At 51.5% G+C, this 21462-nt stretch overlaps 8 protein-coding genes across 8 annotated transcripts; 6 read left to right on the forward strand and 2 right to left on the reverse strand.

Annotated features, from left to right (window-relative positions):
- Positions 1-3: 3 nt before the first annotated feature.
- T310_8024 (RING finger membrane protein) lies at positions 4-1173 on the reverse strand (the record flags this gene model as incomplete). Its single annotated transcript, XM_013469181.1, has 1 exon — positions 4-1173. A coding segment is annotated over one exon (1170 nt), but the record flags the coding sequence as incomplete, so codon positions are not given.
- A 955-nt stretch (positions 1174-2128) lies between these two features.
- T310_8025 (uncharacterized protein) lies at positions 2129-5954 on the forward strand (the record flags this gene model as incomplete). The annotated part of the gene is made up of 4 exons (XM_013469182.1): positions 2129-2256; positions 2331-3044; positions 3098-4633; positions 4691-5954. The coding sequence occupies 4 exons, from the start codon at positions 2129-2131 to the stop codon at positions 5952-5954; spliced, it is 3642 nt and encodes a 1213-aa protein (XP_013324636.1).
- Positions 5955-8190: 2236 nt separating this feature from the next.
- Positions 8191-10777, forward strand: T310_8026 (DNA-binding cell division cycle control protein; the record flags this gene model as incomplete). The annotated part of the gene is made up of 4 exons (XM_013469183.1): positions 8191-8527; positions 8598-8771; positions 8824-10649; positions 10706-10777. The coding sequence occupies 4 exons, from the start codon at positions 8191-8193 to the stop codon at positions 10775-10777; spliced, it is 2409 nt and encodes an 802-aa protein (XP_013324637.1).
- Positions 10778-12010: 1233 nt separating this feature from the next.
- Positions 12011-12947, forward strand: T310_8027 (1-acylglycerol-3-phosphate O-acyltransferase; the record flags this gene model as incomplete). Its single annotated transcript, XM_013469184.1, has 2 exons — positions 12011-12722; positions 12784-12947. The coding sequence occupies 2 exons, from the start codon at positions 12011-12013 to the stop codon at positions 12945-12947; spliced, it is 876 nt and encodes a 291-aa protein (XP_013324638.1).
- A 1530-nt stretch (positions 12948-14477) lies between these two features.
- On the forward strand, positions 14478-15818 carry T310_8028 (glucan endo-1,3-beta-glucosidase; the record flags this gene model as incomplete). The annotated part of the gene is made up of 1 exon (XM_013469185.1): positions 14478-15818. One exon carries the CDS (start codon positions 14478-14480, stop codon positions 15816-15818), a length of 1341 nt encoding a protein of 446 aa, XP_013324639.1.
- Positions 15819-16279: 461 nt separating this feature from the next.
- On the reverse strand, positions 16280-17441 carry T310_8029 (4'-phosphopantetheinyl transferase NpgA; the record flags this gene model as incomplete). Its single annotated transcript, XM_013469186.1, has 2 exons — positions 16280-16966; positions 17124-17441. 2 exons carry the CDS (start codon positions 17439-17441, stop codon positions 16280-16282), a joined length of 1005 nt encoding a protein of 334 aa, XP_013324640.1.
- A 435-nt stretch (positions 17442-17876) lies between these two features.
- On the forward strand, positions 17877-18801 carry T310_8030 (Pyridoxine; the record flags this gene model as incomplete). Its single annotated transcript, XM_013469187.1, has 2 exons — positions 17877-18130; positions 18210-18801. The coding sequence occupies 2 exons, from the start codon at positions 17877-17879 to the stop codon at positions 18799-18801; spliced, it is 846 nt and encodes a 281-aa protein (XP_013324641.1).
- Positions 18802-20012: 1211 nt separating this feature from the next.
- T310_8031 (uncharacterized protein) lies at positions 20013-21462 on the forward strand (the record flags this gene model as incomplete). Its single annotated transcript, XM_013469188.1, has 2 exons — positions 20013-20315; positions 20369-21462. Coding segments are annotated over 2 exons (1397 nt in total), but the record flags the coding sequence as incomplete, so codon positions are not given.

Consider the following 21462-nt stretch of genomic DNA (forward strand, 5'->3'; position numbering starts at 1 on the left):
ATCCATTGGAGAAAGCTGGCGATCATGATGAGGAGCATTCACCTCGGCTTCAGGCTCTGGCCGAGTGCCTGTAGAGTTGTCGTCATTCGGTCGTACAGGGGCCTCTTGTCCGTTTACAGGGGCCTCTGCTTGTTGGTTCGCCCGGTTCTGATTCTCTGCGATCAACTGAACAACTGCCTCCCGTTCCTCCTCGCCAAGATTGACAGCTGGTTGTTGCTGAACGACCCATTCGCGAATCAGGAATACGAGGATGAAAGAAATCACCACCAGCAAAGTAATAAGCTGGCCTTCCAACGTATCAATAACGATATTGTTGAGTGTCGGGGAGGATGTCAGCGAGTTCAGAAAGGAGACATTCGACAGCCATGAAGGTTGCCGCTGACGTGGAGAGATCGTCGTATTAAACTGGCTTGAGTTTGTTGTACCGGAACCCGACGAAACAACAGGGACAAACAGGCTTAGAAAGGCTCGTTTTGCCAACGTGAGCGCCACAGGTTCAGTAGACGAGAAATTGAGCATCGACGAAACCGGAGACAGGACCTGAGGTAGTGCGCTTGCCTCAGCTTGAGCGGCCGTCGATACAGCAGGATGGTTGGAGGCCAATGTATGATTCACTGGAGTTGTCCCATTAGCTGCCAGCTGCATGATCAACGAGTCTGCAGGTACTGCTACAGGCCGCTGAGTACTATCACCACTGGGCCAGCGGCCATCAGCAAGCCAAAAGAGGGCTCGCCAGATGGCTCGCATGGACCATGGCAACCATCCTAACCACACGAAAGCAACAAGCAGGAACCGCAACCACGTAACCAGGGTGCGGACTCCATGAAGAGCAAGTTCCTTTATGAAAACTGGTGCTGGAAGCTCGGCCGGCATATTGGGATCATATAATTTCGTGAATCGGAACGGCGTTTTGCAGAGTTCGCAGTACTTCTTTTGGGAATGCGACAGCCACTCCATCAGGCAGGCCTGATGGACGAATTTGATGCTTCCACTGCATTTGCATGGATAGAACAATTGCTCTTCCTCGGACCCCTCCCCACGACATATTCGGCAGGTATCCGGTTCATCTGAGCCCTTCCCTTTGGCATCTGTATTTGTGGCATAGGCAGGATCATTCATGACATCCGGGAAGGGATCCCCGTGTGGACGGCGCTGATCATCCTCAGCCTCCATGATGACTGTGACAGGAGCAGTCACCCGATCGACTTGTATCTCGAAGCGGTTCAGGAAGGTAACATCTCACTTGCTAGAATGGTGCAGAGCACGTAAGCTAAAGAACACTGTCCATGGGCGACGGCAAACTCTCTGCTTCGTGCGAGTTGCGAGGCCAAGCGGCAGACAACTGTGAAAACAAGGATCCCAACTTCTGTGCAAATTAGATAGACGATGGGTGTCTGCGTGCTGAGACTGAGATAAATCAACTGGAATGCTCTGAAGCAAGAGAAGCAACAGTGGCAAGTCAACCACCGGCGTCAGCTAATTATCTCCATGGGTGTCGGATGACTAAGCAGACCCCCCTCCTGGATCATCAGAGTTTCGGTAATTAATACCGCTTCGAACAAGACGCCTGTGCTTCCAAGGCAGAAATCCCCGCACGCAAAATGACAATACCGTATCAGCCCGGTCTTGACAACACGTCCAGGAAGACGCCACCAAGGAGGAGCTATGATCTCAGCGGACAGATCGCGCTTCCTGAGGGAGCCTAGCAAACAAGGCCTCCTAGATTAAATTCCTAATCCGATGTCCTGATACCTCCGCCGTCTGGGCTTGTACGCAAAGTAGCGGCTATTTCTTACAAGTTCCACTGCTCTTATCCCGTTGTTTACGAAGCGATGCTAAAGCTTGGGTATAATTTCGATTCCTAGTGTCGCCAACACGCGTCTCGTGCTTCGATCCTAGTGCCCTCGGACCTTTCGCGACTCCACCTACGCTGGCAGGGTGCCAGCCAGGATATCTTTAGTCGCTATTTTCATCCTTGATGGACAAATATTCGACATTTGCGCCCTTCATCTTTCATCGAACTAGCTCAGATTTCCATCTCTGTGGTAGTCTGCGCGGAGGCGACACAAAACTCCTGATCCTCTGAAGACCGCCATACGGGTGCCTCAGCTGCGCCCAGAACTCGATGATGGCGGTCGTAGAGAATGGAAAGGTGCAAGAGCCTTCGCAAGACAGGCTCAAAACACAAACAGAGCGCAGAAAGAGAGATAAACCACGGCGGAGTTACCTACGGTTGTCTCTGGCGCTCATTGCCAGGTACGAGTGTCCTATCGTTGCTGTCATGACGCGTATACTCTGAAAGTTATGCTAACTGTTTGGTTGTCCTCAAGATTATGTATCTGGTACGTGGTCCTGACGCCGTTCTTCCACTGCCCATCGAATCTTTCCGACCTCGAGGAGTCTTCGCCGCGCGTCTGCAAACCGTACCTAATTGCCCGGTCGCATCTTGAGCCTCATATCGACCCTTACTACCAAAAATATGCTGCGCCTTACGTGGAACTGATGCGACCCTATGCCCATACTTTTAATGAACGGATCTACACTCCAGCGTACAAAATCGCCAAACATGGCTATGACACGTATGGAGCCCCTGCTTTGGAGCAGGCTGGCAAATACAGTCACCAACAATGGGAAGCAGTCATTGTGCCGCAGTTGTACTCAGCACAAGCCAAGGTGAATGATATTTATAAAGCCCGTGTTGATCCATACGTCCAACAAGCCCTTGTTTTTGTGTCCCCGTATTCAGACACTGTGCGCAGCAAGATGGCAGCGGTTAAGGATAAGTACCTTTTACCTCTTTATGTTCAGTCTAAGCCTTTCATTGGTAAGACATACTCTTCCGGGCAGGACGTTTCTGGCACTGTGGTTCCATTGGCAAAAAAGACGTGGTCGTCACTCCTAGTCTTTGTGAAGGGCACCGTCTGGCCCAGCATTACCGGTCTTTACTCTGAAAATGTTGAACCTCAGCTGGTCAAGATTGGCGAAAAGCTGGCAACTTATCGCGAGGGCAAGAAGCACAGAGCAGTTATGGATGAGGTTGAAAGGTAAGCTATTGACAGCCTGTTAGGATTCCATTCATCCGCTGACGTATCATCAGTTCAATCGAAGAATCTGCCACATCCACTCCTACTGCATTGTCAGACAGCGTCTTTAGTTCTCAAACGACAAGGTCCAGTTCCACTAGTGATGCCGCTGAGACAAAGACTTCTTTGACATCAGAGCAGAAGTTTGCACAAGCGCGTGAGCAAATTGCGTCCGATTTGCGTGTATGGCAAGAGAAATTCGCTGCTGCTGCCGACAAAGGAGTCGAGGATCTCGGGGAACGAATTCAAGAAATTGTCTCTAGTCAGGTGGACAGTGGCGCTAAGATGCATGGAGAATCTTTACTGGAGGTTTTGGAGACAGTCGTGGATCACGAATTCTCTAATCTCAAAACGCAAATCAACGCCCTAGTCGACTCTCTCCCGGCTGATGACTCGCCACAAGAAGAAGAGAATGCGATCGACAACTTGCTGAAAGCCGTCAGATCGGCCGGGTTGGCAATCAGGGATAGGGCCCATGCCGTTAGAGAATGGCACAAGACTTTTGAAGACGAGCTCATTCGCAGAGTATCAGCTGCATCTGAGTCTACACTCGACGTGCTAGACAGTATCCGGGATCTCGGTCTGCAGGAAATTGGTATGCGGTGGGCGTGGATGGATGGTGTTACCTACAAGGACTGGGAAAAGTACCACGCGGTCAGAAAGCAGTTTGATGATTGGCGGAGTGAAGTCCACGACTTTGGATTAAATCACGAAAAGGTCGAAGAAGCCAAAGCCATCGCAAACGATATCTTATCTCGTGGGATGGCAATTGCCGAAGATGCAGCTAAAGAACTAACCAGACTCAGAGAAGTTGGAAAGTGGAAGATCGAAGCTCGCGAGGTCAGCGACAATTTTGACACCAGGACCGAGCCTCCCCCTCCGCGCGTGAAACCCGCTGTGGAGGCCGTGGATGAGGATGCCAGTCAACTTGATGAAGAGTCGCAGTCAGCCATTCTACGAGATGGTGAACCCTCAGAAGCCACTGATGCTGACATTTCTTCGTCTATTCCCGGCTCAGAGACACAGGATGTTAGCTCCAACGACAATGAGATCTCGCAAACGCAGGCACCACCGGAGGAACTCATCTCAGCTAGTAAAGAGGTACTAACTGATCAAGATTCGATTTCTGCCGCCTCTCCGACGTCCCTGTCAGAAACAGATATGGCATCATCCACAACCCAAGAGACTTCTGCTGAGTCACAGTCTCCCAGTAGTAATATCTGGGGAGGAGCGGCGGCCCAGGTTTTGACGGAGCAGCAACCAATCCTCGAGGTCGTGGATTATGACGAAGAGAAGAAATTTACTGAACAGATGCAGCATCTTGCTACTGAGGCTGGTGAACGCTATGCTGAAGCAACAAAAGCAGTCAGCGAGGCTCTATTTGGTTCATCATCTACTCCCAACTTTGGAGACAAGGCGGCGTCAGTGGCTAGCGATCAGTACTCACGCGCCCTTGCAGCAGCTTCTAGCGTCTTGTATGGCACGACACCAAGCCCAGGTGAACAATTCGCCAGCGCTGCTTCCGAGAAATACCAACAAGCTGTAGCAGCGTAAGGATAGTCTTACTTATTTTGCTTGTATTTAAAGCTGACCTTTGTTTTATTTAGTGCTTCGTCTGCTTTCTACGGTTCGCCTTCGCCTGCAACAAAGACGACAACCGGTCCCCTTGAGTCTATCTCATCCATTGCTTCGTCACGACTAGAGGAAGGCCTGAGTATCGCTTCTGCGCAATATGCAAGTCTCAAGTCATCAATAACCTCGTCCTCCGGCTTGGCGCAAGATCCTGTCCTCCTCGATGCAGAGCGGCGTTACCACGAGGCAGTTGGACTTGCACATGACCACTACACCGCTTTCATTAATTCAGCTTCTCAGGCCGTCTTTGGGGCTCCTACCCCAACTCCATCGTCGTCGCACCTCCAAGATTTCTTGGAAGAAGCGGAGTCTCAGTATAGCCAGGCTTCCTCCTTGGCATCTGCCAGCCTGGCGGCTGTTGTGGCATCTGTAACCTCAGCCATGGGTTCTACAACTGAAGACCCTGCACGTAGCATCGTTGATGACGCCTCTTCGAGATATAGCGCGGCGCTCTCAGCAGCATCTACGTCTCTTTCACTGGCGTCGGCCTCTGCCAGTTCCGCTCTTTACGGAACGCCCACAGGAACTCTGGAGGCGGCGGCCAGTAAGGCATCCGAAAATTGGGAAAGCCTTATTTCGCGGGCCAGTGAGCAGGTTTACGCCACTCCAGCCCCTTCTGTGCAGCAGCAGCCGGTTCCATATGAGGCTCTTGAGAACCTTATTTCCGAATTGATGGCCGGAAAAGAACCGGAGTTCACTGAGAGCATCATGAGCAAACTGCGCTTAGCGTACGAGACGCCTTATCCAGCGGCAGCTTTGTCATCAGTATCTAGCTATGCAAATGATGCCTACGCCTCTGCGTCTTCGCAAGTGAGCGAAGCTGTCTACGGCACTCAGCCGGGTTATGTGGAGGCCGCTAGATCCCAGGTCGATGAGGCATTTTCGTCTGCTCAAAGCGTTCTCAGCACGGCCGTCTATGGTACGTCTACGGGCCGGGCTGAGTCGGCCTTCAGCACCGCGAGTGGCACGTATGCATCAGTCACGTCTGCAGTCGCAGATAACGTCTCTGCTGCTAGTTCCGTGATAAATAGCGCCTATTCCGATCTACATTCACGGGCATCTTCTGTATTGTCTCCAGAGGAAAAGGGCGCTCTGGAAAGTGCCCAAGCTCGCCATTCGGACCTGGCCTCGGAGGCAGATGATTACGCTTCCGAAGTCGACTCTAGTGCTGCTTCCGTCGCTGATAATTACCAAAGTGGTGCCACCAGTGCGGCGAGCAAAATTAAGGATGAATTGTGAATAAGTCAGATAGTTGTGTCCATTTTTCAGTGACGGTACAGAAGGTAATGGCGGCTTTCTAGAGCCGGGAAAAAAAAAGGAATTGTCATGATATGGAGAAATCTTTACCCTTTACGCCCTCTATTTATCTCTGTTTTGAACTCACGATATCCACTGCGCGGTCCCTTCCTGATCTCCTACGTCTGCTATTTTGTGCCTGTTCATTTGTCTATTCTCTGTTTCTCATTACTCTTGACAGGCATTTGTTTTAGACACACAAGTCATGTACAGTAACATTTATTCACAAACAGTATTTACTAGGCTTTATTTCCACCTGGACCCCAAGTCCACTTGGATCTTTCCTAATCCTTTCAATAATAGTTGAAGCTCGCCTTTCTCGGGCAAGTGAGTGACTATAGCGGCTACCTGTTGAGCTCTCCCCGACTTGTGGTTCTTGTCATTATCCAGTCTTGTATGTACGTACAGTACAATGTGTACAATGTACAGTACAATCTATTATTGTACAGTACAAAAAGACGTGCAATGTAGTTCCAATTCCCTATCACGTCTAGCACCACTTATTTCAAGGCGTGGCCCAAAGAGTTTTTGGTGTCCTGCGTTTGCACTTTTTTTGATTACATAGGTATAGAAATAGCAGGTCCTTTTGCTCCTACACTAGTCGACTATAATAATATAAGGTGCCTTGGTCAGCTCCGAATGTCCATGTCCAATGGCAAGTGTAATGTCAAGTCGAAACACATTGTTCCGGTTTTGAAGCGCTGCAAGTTCTGACTATCTACCGATACTGTACACGCTGACCCCTCTTTTCTAACTTTTTCTGCCTCTTGCTTCCAGCTGCATCGCCTGCACCCCCCAATCCAGCCAGACCACTTCTCATACCTGCAAAAGTAGTCCACGCCAGCCAGACCGAGTACAGCGGGACGGCAATCCACAACCACCAGGCGCGGTCCCCAAAGAGGCATACAGCGCCCATGCAGCCCCAGGTCCAGTACAGGACATCCCACATGTACTCCGTCAGGCCGGACGCGCTGAGATCCTCGCCCGGGGAGCGAAGAGAACCATCGGAGTTGTAGCGGGGACGGCCAAGGCGCTCGAGATAGAACTCAATCGCAAGGGTTGGGAATGTAAATACGCAATACGGCAGGAGAGAGCGCGGGCGATTGAACAGCCAATGCAGTAGGAGGAATATCGTGTGCAGCGCGAGCGTAATCAGGTGCGTGCGAAGCAGAACAGAGGAGTTGCGTGAAGCAAGGGATTTGGCTGCTTTCTGGGTATACGGTCAGCCCACATGAAGGTGCCTTTTTTTTATTCTCCAAGGAGGAGGGGAAAGTATAGATGTTACCTGAGCCATTGTCAATGAATAATAATCCGAACTCGGTAGAAAGTAGTAGGAGATCGATTATTCAACGGTACCGGAAAAGATACCCTGCCAATCAGAAAGAGAAAAGACCAATTGCTACGAGCGCATCAACATAAGGAGGAGAGCAAAAAGAGAGCATGGCACTTCCCAATACGGAGAAACAAGCTCGTCTGTATATTTTCTCGACGTGGCTGCATCGGCCGGAAGCAGCTGTTGCGGAGAGCGTTAGGAGCTTTCTTTCCAATCGGATGGGAAAGGGAACGGGCGTTGCCCACCACAACGACAAAGCCTCGACCGGCCGCCACACGCCTCTCCACCAGCCACCGCATGCACCAGATCTCCAAAACATCACGAGTCGATCAACGCACCCTCAGCTGAACGTGTGTTATCGGCGACCCTCTGGCCCCTCCATTCACCCTCCTCAGCGCAAGAACACGTCTTCCGCGAGCTCGCTTCCCTCCCGTCCTCAACCGACATGCCATCTTTTGCTCTCTAACCGTGTTCTAGCGCCTGGGTTTGGGGTACCTCTGGGTGGACGCCTCGCTTTCTGCTCCACTCCAGATCCAGTCAGAAACGCAAGCGAATTGAATGTCAAGGGAAAGTGGGAAGAATTCTGGGTGAAGTGTCGGCCAGAGCAGACTTCAAACCTCCGAAATCCTCTGTCGGTAAACACACGGCCAACCCACGCATCGTCCCTTCCTTTCGAGCAGCGTTACCTCTTGAACGCGCAACCTGAACGCCGTATCCTCCAAGTTCGCCTGATGCTCCTCTCTTGCGGACTATCGCCTCGACTTTTCTTATCCTTCTCTTAGCTCTAAGTATTCCATTATTTCTGGACATATCGGCATCATCGGCAGTTATCGTCTAGCCTCCACGATGGCACCTTCTACCCCTCACATATCCAGCCAGCTGAGGCAGCTCATTTATTATCACCTCGATAATAACCTCGTCCGCAACGCGTTATTTATTGCAGGTCGCCTTCACGCGTACGAACCCCGATCATCCGAAGCTTCATATCTACTCGCGTTGTGCCACCTCCAGAACGGTCAGCCCAAGGCGGCTTGGGAATACAGCAGGAATTCTGGTTCTAGGGGAACTCATGTGGGCTGCTCATATGTCTACGCGCAGGCATGCTTGGACTTGGGCAAGTATATCGAAGGCATCACAGCTTTAGAAAGAAGCAGAAGTCTTTGGGCTTCGAAAAATAATTGGAGTAAGCAGCCCCAACACTGGTGTCCGAAAATGATTTCTTGACAGAAAACTAATTTGATTGTGAAAATAAGATAAACACAGCGAGACCCGCAGGCAACATCTACCTGATGCAGCAGCGGTTCTCTGCCTGCAGGGTAAGCTCTGGCAGGCCCACAAGGACCTCAACAAGGCTGTAGAATGCTACGTTGAGGCGCTGAAGCTGAACCCATTCATGTGGGATGCATTTCTCGGTCTCTGTGAGACTGGTGTGTCCACGAAGTACCCTCCATTCTCGTAATATAACTGACTGTTCTCAAGGGGTAAACGTCCGTGTGCCGAATATCTACAAGTTGACTCCCGAATTGGTGGCTATGCTCTCAGCATCACCGCAGGGAGAATCAGTCTCTCTATCTGAGAAAAGTGTCCCGACGAGTGGGCCGCTACAGACTCAATTAAATGTTAATCCTAATCTCGATCCATTCACATCGAATGCGTCGAAAGGCGAGCCGGGTACCTCGTACGGCAGTTCAGCGCTCTGGGAGAAACTGAACGGAAGCACCGTCAGTGTCGCATCCGTTGGAGGTATTCATGAAGGGTCAGAAACCCCAGTGACCCAAAACGACTCTGATGAGCTGCGTATGGCCAACGGGACGACGGATACCTGGGAACCTCCACTAGCTCCTGCGAGAAAGAACAGGACCGTACAGCAGGTGGAATACGTCGATCCACCCCCGAAGATGAAAGCTACGACCTTGAAGTCGAAGACCAGGTCTAAAGCAGAACTTGATGAGACGAATACCGTTCACGTTGAAAAAGAGCCTGCACCTGCTCCCGCTATTGGGGACCGCAAGCGAACGGTTTCGGGCCAGGTCGCTCACCCAGCACCACCACAGCCATCAGAGCCAGGCGCGCCTCAACGCCGAAGCGTGCGACTGTTCAATCAAATAAGGCCGACGACTAGCAAGCTCGCTACTACAGCCTTGGGGGCCAAGGAAGGGAGGGAGGTTAAAAAAGTAAGAGCTACGGGCACGAAGGGACGCACGACGACCACATCGACGGTTGGCCGTGTTGTGAGCGGGAACCGGAAACCTGTTACCGATGGACCCGACGCCGATGGCAAAGAGCATCGCCCGACGGCTGCATCCCAAAATGCGGCCGGTAATAACCATTCCAAGAGTGCGGCCGTGGACAAGTCGAAGGAGATCGAGGCTCTTTCCTGGTTACTGGACCTTTTTTCGAAGCTCGCCGCTGGACACTTCGCATTGAGTCGTTATAAGTGTCAGGATGCTATTCAGACCTTCAATTCACTCCCTCAGAGCCAACGGGAAACACCGTGGGTTCTTGCACAGATTGGACGAGCGTATTACGAACAAGCAATGTATTCGGAAGCTGAGAAGTACTTCATTAGAGTGAAGACTCTGGCTCCCTCGCGTGTGGAGGACATGGAAATTTACTCGACGGTGTTATGGCACCTAAAGAACGACGTGGAACTGGCATATCTGGCTCACGAGCTGATGGAGATTGATCGATTATCGCCTCAGGCCTGGTGTGCAGTAGGCAATTCGTTCTCTCATCAACGTGACCACGATCAAGCCTTGAAATGCTTCAAGCGTGCAACTCAGCTGGATCCCAAATTCGCGTACGCATTTACTCTTCAGGGCCACGAATATGTGGCCAATGAAGAATACGACAAAGCTTTGGATGCTTATCGACACGGCATCAGCGCCGATAGCCGGCATTACAATGCATGGTATGGACTTGGTACTGTGTATGAGAAGATGGGCAAACTCGAGTTTGCCGAGCAGCATTTCCGCAATGCAGCTAGTATCAACCCGACGAATGCGGTCTTGGTTTGCTGCATTGGTCTAGTGCTGGAAAAGATGAACAATCCCAAAGCCGCGTTGATTCAATACGGCCGTGCTGCTTCTCTGGCGCCGCAATCCGTGCTGGCGCGATTCAGAAAGGCGCGCGCCTTGATGAAATTACAAGAACTCAAGTTGGCTTTGGCTGAACTGAAGATCCTGAAAGATATCGCTCCCGATGAGGCTAATGTCCACTATCTTCTCGGGAAACTATACAAGATGCTGCACGACAAGGCCAACGCGATTAAGCATTTTACCACGGCCCTGAATCTTGATCCTAAAGTAAGTTGAAAGAATATTGATTAGCAGAAACCATTTACTGACAAACTCCTCTCCAGGCGGCACAATACATCAAGGACGCCATGGAATCTTTGGATGACGAAGAAGAAGACGAGGAAGATATGACGTGAACAGTCATAATCCTCTTGCATCCCCATAGATACAAATCTGTTTTTGTTCTTTTTTTTCTTGCAGCTAATTTCAGCGCGCATCAAGTGGGCTAATTTTGTTTTCTCTTTGCATGGGGAGGGTTTGGCGTTATTGGGCCTTTTTTTTTCAGAGCATACAAGCATTGGTGCGGAGTTGGGATTAATTGGTTAACGATGTGGTTTGCATTGGACACGAGACTTTCCGCATAAACATCTCGTGTTCCTGTTTTCTGTACATTAATTATTAGTCTTTTGCTGTTGTCGCTTCCCTCGTGGCTACTCTAGATGTACAGTACATGAGATGATGAAACCCTGGGATCTGGTTTTGCCCATGAATGCAAGGCTGTCATGCCCGCAAGCCCTTAGTGATGATTTCTGAGTATTCCGAGTTACATCGGACGTAGTATATCGTAATTACGTCGGGGAAAAAAAATGACGCCAGATAACGCGTGGTTTGTTGAGAACGATTCCAAGATTCTGGACCCTTGCAATTGCTATTCCTGTATGAACTAAACTGTATCTCCTGATCTCTCCGATAGTCCTCGTGATTATTACCCTGGTCACAAGCAGCGTGATAGATGACGAAACATTTCCCTGCCAGGCAGACCAGAAATCATCCGCATTAGCGCCAGCCGGGGTGCTCATTCCCCGCATGTTGCTAACGTGTGTCATCGCGTATTTCGGAGAAATCTTCCTCATCCAGGTGGGGACAACCGTCGACTGCAGTCAATTCCTGGATGACTTGACGTGGTGAAAGATAGAGATGTTCGCCCCTCGTGAAGGCGGTGAGCCACGAGATCAGTGGTTCAACCAACGGATTGTTGAGAAAAAAAAATAAGCAGCATACTAAGAGGCGGGCCGCACGGCCTACGTCAGTTGTCTCTCTTCGGCAGCGCCTCTGACTTCTCTTCCGCCCTCAACCTCCTTTCTTCACCCTGTCAGGCGAGCCCCCACACCGTCACATCATGGCCCTTGGGCTGTCGATTCGGTTCTGAGTTGCGCCTGTTACCTGATCGATCCAATTCCTCCACGCACCCTGACACTGATCTTTCCCGAGCGACACGGGGAATCGACCGCGGAGTTCGAACGTCTTCTCCCCCCTATGAGAAAGGTGGGATTCGTTGGTTCAGCTGTTGACAAGTCTAGACCAGCGTCCATTTACAACTGTTGGTTCTCTCTTGATTTCGCGGAGGTGTGAGACGACGGTTGGCAGCCATGTCGATCCTCTCGTACATCGTCACCGGCGTTACCTCCTACGTCGCTGTGACTGCCTCCCTCTTCTCACTGTCGGTCAAAGTTCCCCGTGCCGGATTCTTCGCTCGGTGTTTGGCGTCCTACGCTTCTCTGCTGGTCTGCGCTACCTATGGCGTCGTCGCCTCTATCGTTCTTCGCCTCGTTGGTTATGGACGGGTGTCTCAATGGGCCACCGCACGGAGCTTCAAGTGGGTGATGTGGTTTACCACCGGCGTGCGGTTTGATATCGTCGAGGGTCAGAAATACTTGTCGACCCGGCCTGCGGTGTTCATTGGGAACCATCAGACCGAACTTGATGTCCTGATGCTGGGCACCATCTTCCCTCCATACTGCAGTGTGACGGCGAAGAAATCGCTGAAATACGTCCCCTTCCTTGGCTGGTTTATGGCGCTGTCGGGAACCGTCTTCATCGATCGTGCGAACCGAAAGACGGCTGTGAAGGCCTTTGACGGTGCCGCCAAGGAGATGCGCACGTACAAACAGAGTGTCTTCATCTTCCCCGAGGGGACGCGGAGTTACACAACCAAACCGGAGCTGCTGCCCTTCAAGAAAGGCGCCTTCCACTTGGCGATCCAGGCGGGCGTGCCGATCGTACCGGTTGTCACGGAGAACTACTCGCATGTTCTGAATATCCGGGACCTTCGATTCAACTCTGGCACCATCAAAGTGAAGGGTGTGTCTAGTCCCCTGTTTGCGTCATGGAAGATACTTAGTACTGACACTAACCTGGACAGTTCTCCCTCCGATCGAGACGAAGAACCTGACCGCGGCAGACGTTGATCAGCTGACGCAGAGCACCCATGAGGCTATGCTAAAGGTCCTGGCTGAGATGTCAAACAAGGACGAGCAAGAGGTCGACGGCTCTCTCCGCGGTTCCTCAACGGCTGTCGAGATCTGAGTGACCGATAGGGTGGCCAATCTAGGTGAACGAACGTATAAACGACGCCATGATGATCATCAAACATAGAGACCATGCATAGAATGTGTTGACGGTGACATAGACAAATTTGGCAAGACCTTGAACAGATTTATATTTATGGGGAAGAATACTTTTCTTCGTGAAGGATGTGACCGAAGAAAGACCTTGTACCAGAAAGCTATTTTTGTCTTATCAAAGATTAGGGGAGCTCGGTTCGGGCTTCCTTTTGTCTTTCCATCCTGTCCTGCTCAGGACGGTGTCTGTATCTACGATAATTATTATCAAGATATTTATCAATGACTGTTGACAGCAAGAATCACTCGTCGAGGGTTGAAATGAGAATAGACTGTGGAATAGAAATAAATAGAAAGAAGAATCGAAGGAGCCATATCCACTGAACAGGACTTACAATGCAAGTGAGAATCAACTGCCATGATATCGAGTTCATCATGTGACTGCCGAAAAGGCAACAACTTTGGGGGCAATATCGGAAAATATATATCGTTCGGACAGTCGTTGAAATCCAGCATACTAGATTGCTAGATCCTTGTGTGCTCTTTTCCCCCATTTCATTTCCTGTGAACCGTTGCCTACTCGTTGAGTACATAAACAAATGTCTACTTTTTACTATGCCTGCTGTACATGTCTGCCTCCTGATCCATTGCCGGTTTCTCTTACACTTGTTGGTAAAGTGAAATTTGGGTTACTTTGGCTGTCGATTATCCGTGGAAAACCATTATTCTGCCTAGAAAATGACTAACCCTGTATTAGGAACTGTTGCGATCCAAGTGCGGAGAGGCGTTCTGATTCATCCAGAAAAGGCAGCATCGAAATGACCCGATCACGAGGCCGTGCTCCACACTTCGCACCCCGTTCATTGCACCGCATCCCCGGTCGAGAGATCATATGGAGAGACAGTCAGGCGTCACTCACCGTGCTTTCCAGGAGTGTACGGCGTACCCAGTGAAACGAAGAAATAGCATGCCAGCCCTAGCATCATCTGCCATTCAGCGAGTCACTCGTGTCCCTTCTGTGGCTGCCAGTCAGTCCAATCATACAATATCCCGATATGCTATTTGCCCTTCCTCCGATCTATCCATGGATGTGTTGCTGCAACGTCCTCGATGGTGTCCGCTATCCTACATTTGATGCACTCCCAGATGCCTAGATACGTTCTATTTGCATCGATTCCCTGGGATGCAACATCGATGCCTTGTCATCAGATCCGGTCATTCATCACATTGACCAAGGATGCTTGAGTCATTCCTCCAGAAACAGTTGCTCAATGTGACTTCCCAGGGGTACTTATTTGTATCGATCTTTCCCTCAAGGTGAGACAGGTGTCTAGCTTTGGAAGTCACTCCTCACTCTACCCTGCAAGACCAGTCAGGTCGGACCCTAGCCTTTTCCCTCTCTCTCAATAAATTTCCCGATTTACTATTGTGTGTGATCTTTCTCTTCTTGGCTTATCTAGGGCTCATCGATTTCTTGACTCTTGATTGGCTCAAGATGGCGACCTTGGAAGACGTGCTCCGTCTCCAAAAGACGTCCAATATCCTCACCAGCCCTCGGGAGGGCAGCAAAACGGAAAGCACCGTCAAGGCCACTACCAGCTCGACTTTGAACATTGCTCTGCAGAACCAGACCTCGTCAAGCACGGTGTATGCTTACATTACTGGCCTGGCTATCGACAACAACAACGCTCTTTTCCTCCTGCAATCCGATGGCCAGACTCCCTATTATCCGTCGTCGCCGTCTTCAACCCTGTCTCCTCTGGGAGCCAACTGTGCCATCCCCTTGGGAGCGCCCGGTAACACGGTGACCGTAACCATCCCGCACCTGGCCGGGGCCCGACTGTGGTTTTCGCGAGACAGCACGCTGACGTTCTATTTGAACCCTGGTCCGGCCCTCGTAGAGCCGTCGGTGTCGAACAAGTCGGATCCCAACTACAACGTTTACTGGGACTTTTGCGAGTTCACGTTCAACAGCGCGCAACTCTATGCCAACATTTCCTACGTCGACTTTGTGAGCCTTCCGATCTCGCTGACGCTGACCAACACATCGGGTGCCACTCAGCACGTCTCCGGTCTGCCATCGAACGGGCTCGATACGATCTGTTCTGCTCTGACGGCCCAGAATGCACAAGACAACGCGGGTTGGGATCAGTTGATTGTTACTCTGAATGGGGCCAATCTCCGGGCCCTGAGCCCGAACACGGGTATCATCATGAACAGCTCGCTGTTCTCGGGATATTATCAACCGTACGTGGACCAGGTCTGGTCGAAGTATGCCAGCGCAACCTTGAGCGTCGATACCCAGACATCTTCCGGCACTGTTACTGGAACGGTTTCCAACGGGGTTTTGAACTTCTCTGGGGTGACGACCTATTCTCAGCCTTCTACTGCGGACATCTTCAGCTGCAGTAGTGGCCCGTTTGCGCCGACGGGTAATGCAGAGATTGATGCCATCACGGCTCGCCTGGCAGCGGCGTTCAACAGGTCGACTCTGTTGATCGACAGCGATCAACCAGACGATGAGGTGGTGTCCACCTACTACCAGAACAGCATCACTAATCACTACGCGAGGATCTTGCACGCCACCTACCTTGACGGCCGCGGCTACGCATTCCCTTACGATGACGTGGGCCCTAGCAATGGTGTTGATCAATCAGGAAGTGTCTATGACCCAAACCCGCAGCTGCTTACCGTTGCTGTCGGTGGTGCGAATGCCACTGCATCGCCGGCAGCTCCCAAGAAAAACGTCACCAGTCGGAGGCGAGTGCGGGGTTTCATCAAACGGTTTGTTGCAAAACTGAAGACTGAGCTTGCAAGGCTGAAGTTGCGTAAATGATGAGTTTCGAGGATGTTGAGGATGGACTTGAGTGTTATTCCATGCCCTAAGCTTTATTCCTTCAATGTGCATAATTCAGAGTAGTGTAAATAATTGCACCATTGCTAATCTGTATATACATAAGCTCAAATCCATGTTAGTTTTTACTGTCCTTCAGGTCTGTTCTCTCCCTTTTTTCATATATAGGTCAATAGAATCAGCGACATATCATTAAATGAGTTATCATCATGTCGATGCTCGGCCATTCATCCATAACTTAAAACTGTACACTAAACTATATATATACAAGGTTCAGGATGCACCAGGACATGACCACATTCATGCATGTAAGTCACAAGCAATTCTATACTGTCGTCGCTCATGATTATATACATATGTACTGTGCTGTACATACATATGTGCACATGCCTGCATATACGACAGTAATTACTGAATCAAGTAACCAGTCGACCGACACCCAATCAATCCAAACAATGACAATGCCCTTTCGCGCAGGCAGTGATATCCCTCTCAATATCGATTTGTTCGAGATCTTTCCACGGGTCAGAATCATCATTACCGTCATCGGGCACAGTATTATTATTATTACTGGCATGATGATGACCCCTCGCTCCGAATCTACCCCCCCGCGCGGCTGTCGCGACGAGATAGTCCGTTTCGAACGCGGCGAGCTCGATGCGCACGTCATCGACTCTCTTCCCGTACAGCCAGGTTTGTACGCCTTTGTAGGGCTTACTCCAGGGAGAAGAAGAGGATGTCGAACTGACGGGCTCCGGCGCAACCACGTTCGTAAACTCTAGCTCACGCAGCCACGGCGCGAGCAGCGCTTCGCCCGTCATCTTGATGTAGGCTTCTTTGAGAGCCCAGTAGGCGTAGAAGAGGCGCACGCGCGATTTTATCGCCTCCTGGAGTTTCTCTGGGCTGCTGCGGCTGTCCAGGGGAATTTGCTTGATTGTGCTGAGTTCCCGTGGGGAAAAGATCTCGGCGAAGATGTCGACAAACTCGGCTAGGGCCTTTTCCGTCGTGATGGAATCTCGTCGCCGTCGAGAGGGCTCGTTCACGCAGGTGATGTCGATTCCGACGTTGGGGGATGGACGGGATAGGGGCGGCTGATGGCTGGGGGTTGGTGAAGACGGCTTGGGGTAGTGCTGGTGGTGGTGGTGTTGTTACAGATGATGATATCGATGGACGGTCAAGAGTCTCTGCTGCAGCTGCAGCAGCTGCACCAGGGCTCCGGGACGCTGCTGACGAAGATGAAGGGATAATGCACCCCGCGAGCGCGACAAACGACGCCTGGTGACTGACATTGAACTCGACATCCGGAACCTCACTCCCGTCCGCTCGCGTGCGACACGACGGGATAAAGCACGGCCGCTGATGCGGCTTCGGCGTCCGGCTGATTGTGATCTCGCTCCACGGGATGCGACATGTGCGGTGGATGAAGAGGTATTTCAGCAGATACGAGGCCAGCGACATGTGTCGGTCCTCCAGACGGATGAATTTCTGCACTGTCTGCTGGTCGTCCGGCTGCAGGGTCTCCAGCAGTGGCAGCGAGGAGGTTGTGGCAGTCAAGTGTCGCGTGTCAATGTACCATCTTGTGAGAGATTTCTCTCGAGGTGCCATCTTGGAAATGTGTCCTTTTTTTTGCTCTAATCAATGAATATGCAAGGGAATTGGGTATCAAGATAGGAATTCAAGGCCCAGTTCTTATCGACTGGAGTAGTAGATCTTCTGTAGGAGTCGAACAAACACCGTTCACAGCAAGTCTCATAACCACGCATTCTAGAACCATCAACATTCATATACACGACAGAACATAAAACAAAAGAGCTACAGCTCAACATCGACGCTGAAAAGAACGAGATGCTGTACTACAGTCAGCCCTCCTCGACGACAGCCCCCACGGATTTGCATTGTTTGCTTGTGCCTCCGGATCTTCGTTGATCCAGGCGGTGGCAGAATCCGAGGCCAAAAAGGCGGCGAAGGCGGGGAATGGGATGACTCAGGCCGCAGAACGGACTGTACGACTGCATTACGATCCATTGAAGAGAACAGGCAATGAGCAAGGTCACCGTCGGCGTCCTCGCCTTGCAAGGCGCCTTCTACGAACACATCCAGCTCCTCAAACAGGCATCGCAGCTCCTGACCCAGCCCCAGGACATCCCCCCTTCGCAATGGGAGTTTATCGAGGTCCGCACCCCGGCGGAGCTCGACCGCTGTGATGCGCTGATCCTGCCTGGAGGCGAGAGTACCACCATCTCCTTGGTTGCAGCCCGCTCCAATCTGCTCGAACCTCTGAGAGACTTTGTAAAGTAAGTATACAGCGTCCCCTTTTCCATCTGTCTCACGTGGCAATTCCTGGCTTTTTTGCTCACGCTGCTTCGAGCGCAGGCTTCATCGCAAACCAACTTGGGGCACCTGCGCTGGGCTGATTCTCCTCGCCGAATCCGCAAATCGCACAAAGCAAGGAGGCCAGGAGCTCATCGGTGGGCTCGATGTCCGGGTGAATCGGAACCACTTCGGCCGCCAGACGGAAAGTTTCCAGGCGCCGTTGAAGCTGCCTTTCCTTGCGGGCTCAGAACCGTCCGAGCCTTTCAATGGAGTGTTTATCCGGGCGCCGGTGGTCGAGAAGATTCTGCCGAGTCGAGAAGGGATCCAGGTCGAGGAGAACCAGCGTGAGGAGACCGTGGTAGCGCCGTCGCGGCAGGCCTTGGACCAGGTCGCACGGGAAGCGATGGAAAACCATGTGGAAGTGCTTGCCAAGTTGCCCGGCAGAGCTGCCAGGTTGGCAGAAACCACTGGGGTCGACATCGATGCCGAGAAGGACTCGGGAGATATTGTTGCTGTCAAACAGGGCAATGTCTTCGGAACCAGCTTCCACCCGGAATTGACCGACGATCCGAGAATCCACTTGTGGTGGCTGCGCCAGGTACAGGACGCAGTGAAAAAGAGACGAGATGCTAACAGCTTGCCATTAAGGTGAACGGGATAGAAGAACCGAAAATCGTTTGTATTGGGTATCAGATATAGATTTTTTTTTCTTCACCCTGTAAAATAGAGAAACCCCCGTGGAACGCCAGTTGTACAGTACAACATAATAAACCAATTCCCTCCTCCTTCTCTACCTACCTTTTCCGTACTCTTCTTCCTCTCTTCTGCGCTGTTCCATGACAGACCGACCATAGCCTCCTCGTCCCGGGTCGTATTCATCCCGATACTCGTCGCGGACTTGGCCGCCAGACTTTCCTCGCCTGCGGACCATAGTTAGCTGGACATCATTTCCATGGCTCGAAAATATCTCACGCACCCGTATTGTCGCCCCTCTTGGAAGCCTGGGTCGAGATCTGTCCGGATGATTCTTTCATCCAGCTTTGTCCCCCCGATGTATTTCAGACAGTCTAGAGCATCCTGATGAGTGTAGTATTCCACAAAGCAGAATCCGCAAGGCGTCTTAGCGTAGCGATCGAGTCCCATTACCAGGCGTTTGATTTCGCCGCATCTGAACGTATGATCAGTCTTGGCGATCAATGACATGAGAGAGAGGGAGAAACCCTACTTGGCAAATAGCTCGTGGATCTGTTCCTCTGTTGTGTAAAAGGAGCTACCATCGCGGTCAGCAGTCTATCGATCCAAAGACGGGAGGTCCCCGACATACAGATTTCCCACGTAAAGAGTCGTGGCATTTTGCAGCAAAACTAGGGGGTCTTCAATCTTGTCGCCATCTTGATCTGAGTTTGGGTTGAGCCTGCGCCGTTTGTTCTGTAACATGTTAGGACGCTGTCTCTAAATGTTGCGCTTGAAGGGTGTCCAGCCAACGAACCTTGCCGAGATAGTACGCGCTCGGCTTGTCGAGCCGTTCAACTGTGTTCTGAGTCTTCTGCATGTCACCTGTCGAGGGATTGGCAACCGATGGTGAAGGGTGAGGCCGGGCAGGTCATTGAAGAACGAGTCCGGGTAGCTGGACTCCTGGCTTGGCGCGCAAGTCGCGTGGAGCGTCATCCTCCATTTCCGCTCCGCAGGTCGCCCAAAATTCCAGGCGGGCTCAACTCGCACCCACTTACCAGAGCGTCTCTTGCTCTGGTGACAGCTCAAGCAAATCTCTGTTTGTTATGAGAATGACTGCATAGGGCAGAGCGGTCCTTCTGTTTTCCAGCTTTACCAGACTGTTCATTTCCTATCTGCTCCGTCGCAAACATGCCCAAGGTCATCAGCCACACGCCGCCCTGGCTATGCAGACCCTCGCCAGCCGCCTCTTTCTTCACCGGAAAAACCTCCGCAGGTGCTGCTGCCCACTCACAGAATGGGGACGAAAAGAAGGAGAGCTATGAAGGCCCGCAAAGGACCCTGGCGCGCCGAGGAACCGAAGTCTTCGCGGTGGTCGACAACCAGATCCGGTGGTCAAACTTGGCGACGTTGAAAGATGAATGGCAGACGCGTCTGAAGTCGAAAGGGAAGCCTTCAACGAAGGAAAGTGTCGAAGCGCGAGAACACTACAGAGTAAGAATTACAACTGCGCATTTTCACTATCGCGATATAACTGACAGCACCAGGTCCTGACCGTCCCAGTCTATGGCCAGATTAGACAGTTGGTCGTCTCCCCTAACGGCGCGTTTATGGCGATTGTTACGGCGCATACGGTTCATATCGCAGTTTTGCCGGATTCATCGCACCTCTCAGCCAACGATTCCTCTCCGATCCGCTTGAAGACCTACCAGCTTGGCCCGACAACTCACGTCATTCCCGAGTCTCCCGTGGTGTCGGCGCTATGGCATCCGCTGGGTGTACATACGAATCTGGGAGCTTGCATCGTGACTGTCACCGCCGATGCCGCTGTTCGTGTGTGGGAGTTGGATCGGAATAATCACTGGTCATTTGATCAACCAACCCTGGCAATCGATCTGAAAAAGCTGGTTGACGGAACATCCTCGGACGAGGATTTTTCGCCGTTAGGATTTGGGAAAAACAAAGGGTTCTCTGCGGATTCCTTCGATATGGAGGTCGCTTCGGCATGCTTCGGAGGTACCGGTCAGGAGGGTGAAGATGCATGGGCACCGATGACTCTTTGGGTCGCGATGAGACCGGGAGATATATATGCTCTGTGCCCTCTGTTACCTTCCAAATGGCAGGCTCCTCCGACTACGATACCGTCCCTCTCCGCTGCCATCGTTCCCAAACTGGCTGCCGTTGAGGAAGACCCACTTGAATCGGAGGACGAATTGATAGCCTGTCGACAACAGTACGAGTGGCTCAAGGAGATCGACAGCCAAGATCCTCTCGGGGTCTCAGCGGATTCAGGTCCTTTATCCGACATGGAGATTCTAACCCGTCCTACGAATCCCAGCGCCATCCCCAGACTACAAGGCCCGTTTCAATTCGATGCCGGCGAACAAATTGATGATCTGGATGTGACAGATTTGCTCGTTATTCCGGCCAAACTCGACATGGATGATCTCATGACGGGTGAGGACGATGAGGGCTCGCTGGAGGAAAACATGCAAGAGGGTCTGTCGGTCACAGTCATCTGTCTCTCCACCACAAGTGGACGGGTGCACATCTGCCTCGAACTTGAAGGAGTTGAGGGCCAGTGGCTGCCAAAAGCCAAGAAGAACACTTTTAGGACCCCCCTCTCGGAACCAGCCGATTT

The sequence above is a fragment of the Rasamsonia emersonii genome, assembly GCF_000968595.1.
Source record: "Rasamsonia emersonii CBS 393.64 chromosome Unknown ctg1118621760636, whole genome shotgun sequence".
In the NCBI taxonomy this organism is placed as follows: domain Eukaryota; kingdom Fungi; phylum Ascomycota; class Eurotiomycetes; order Eurotiales; family Trichocomaceae; genus Rasamsonia; species Rasamsonia emersonii.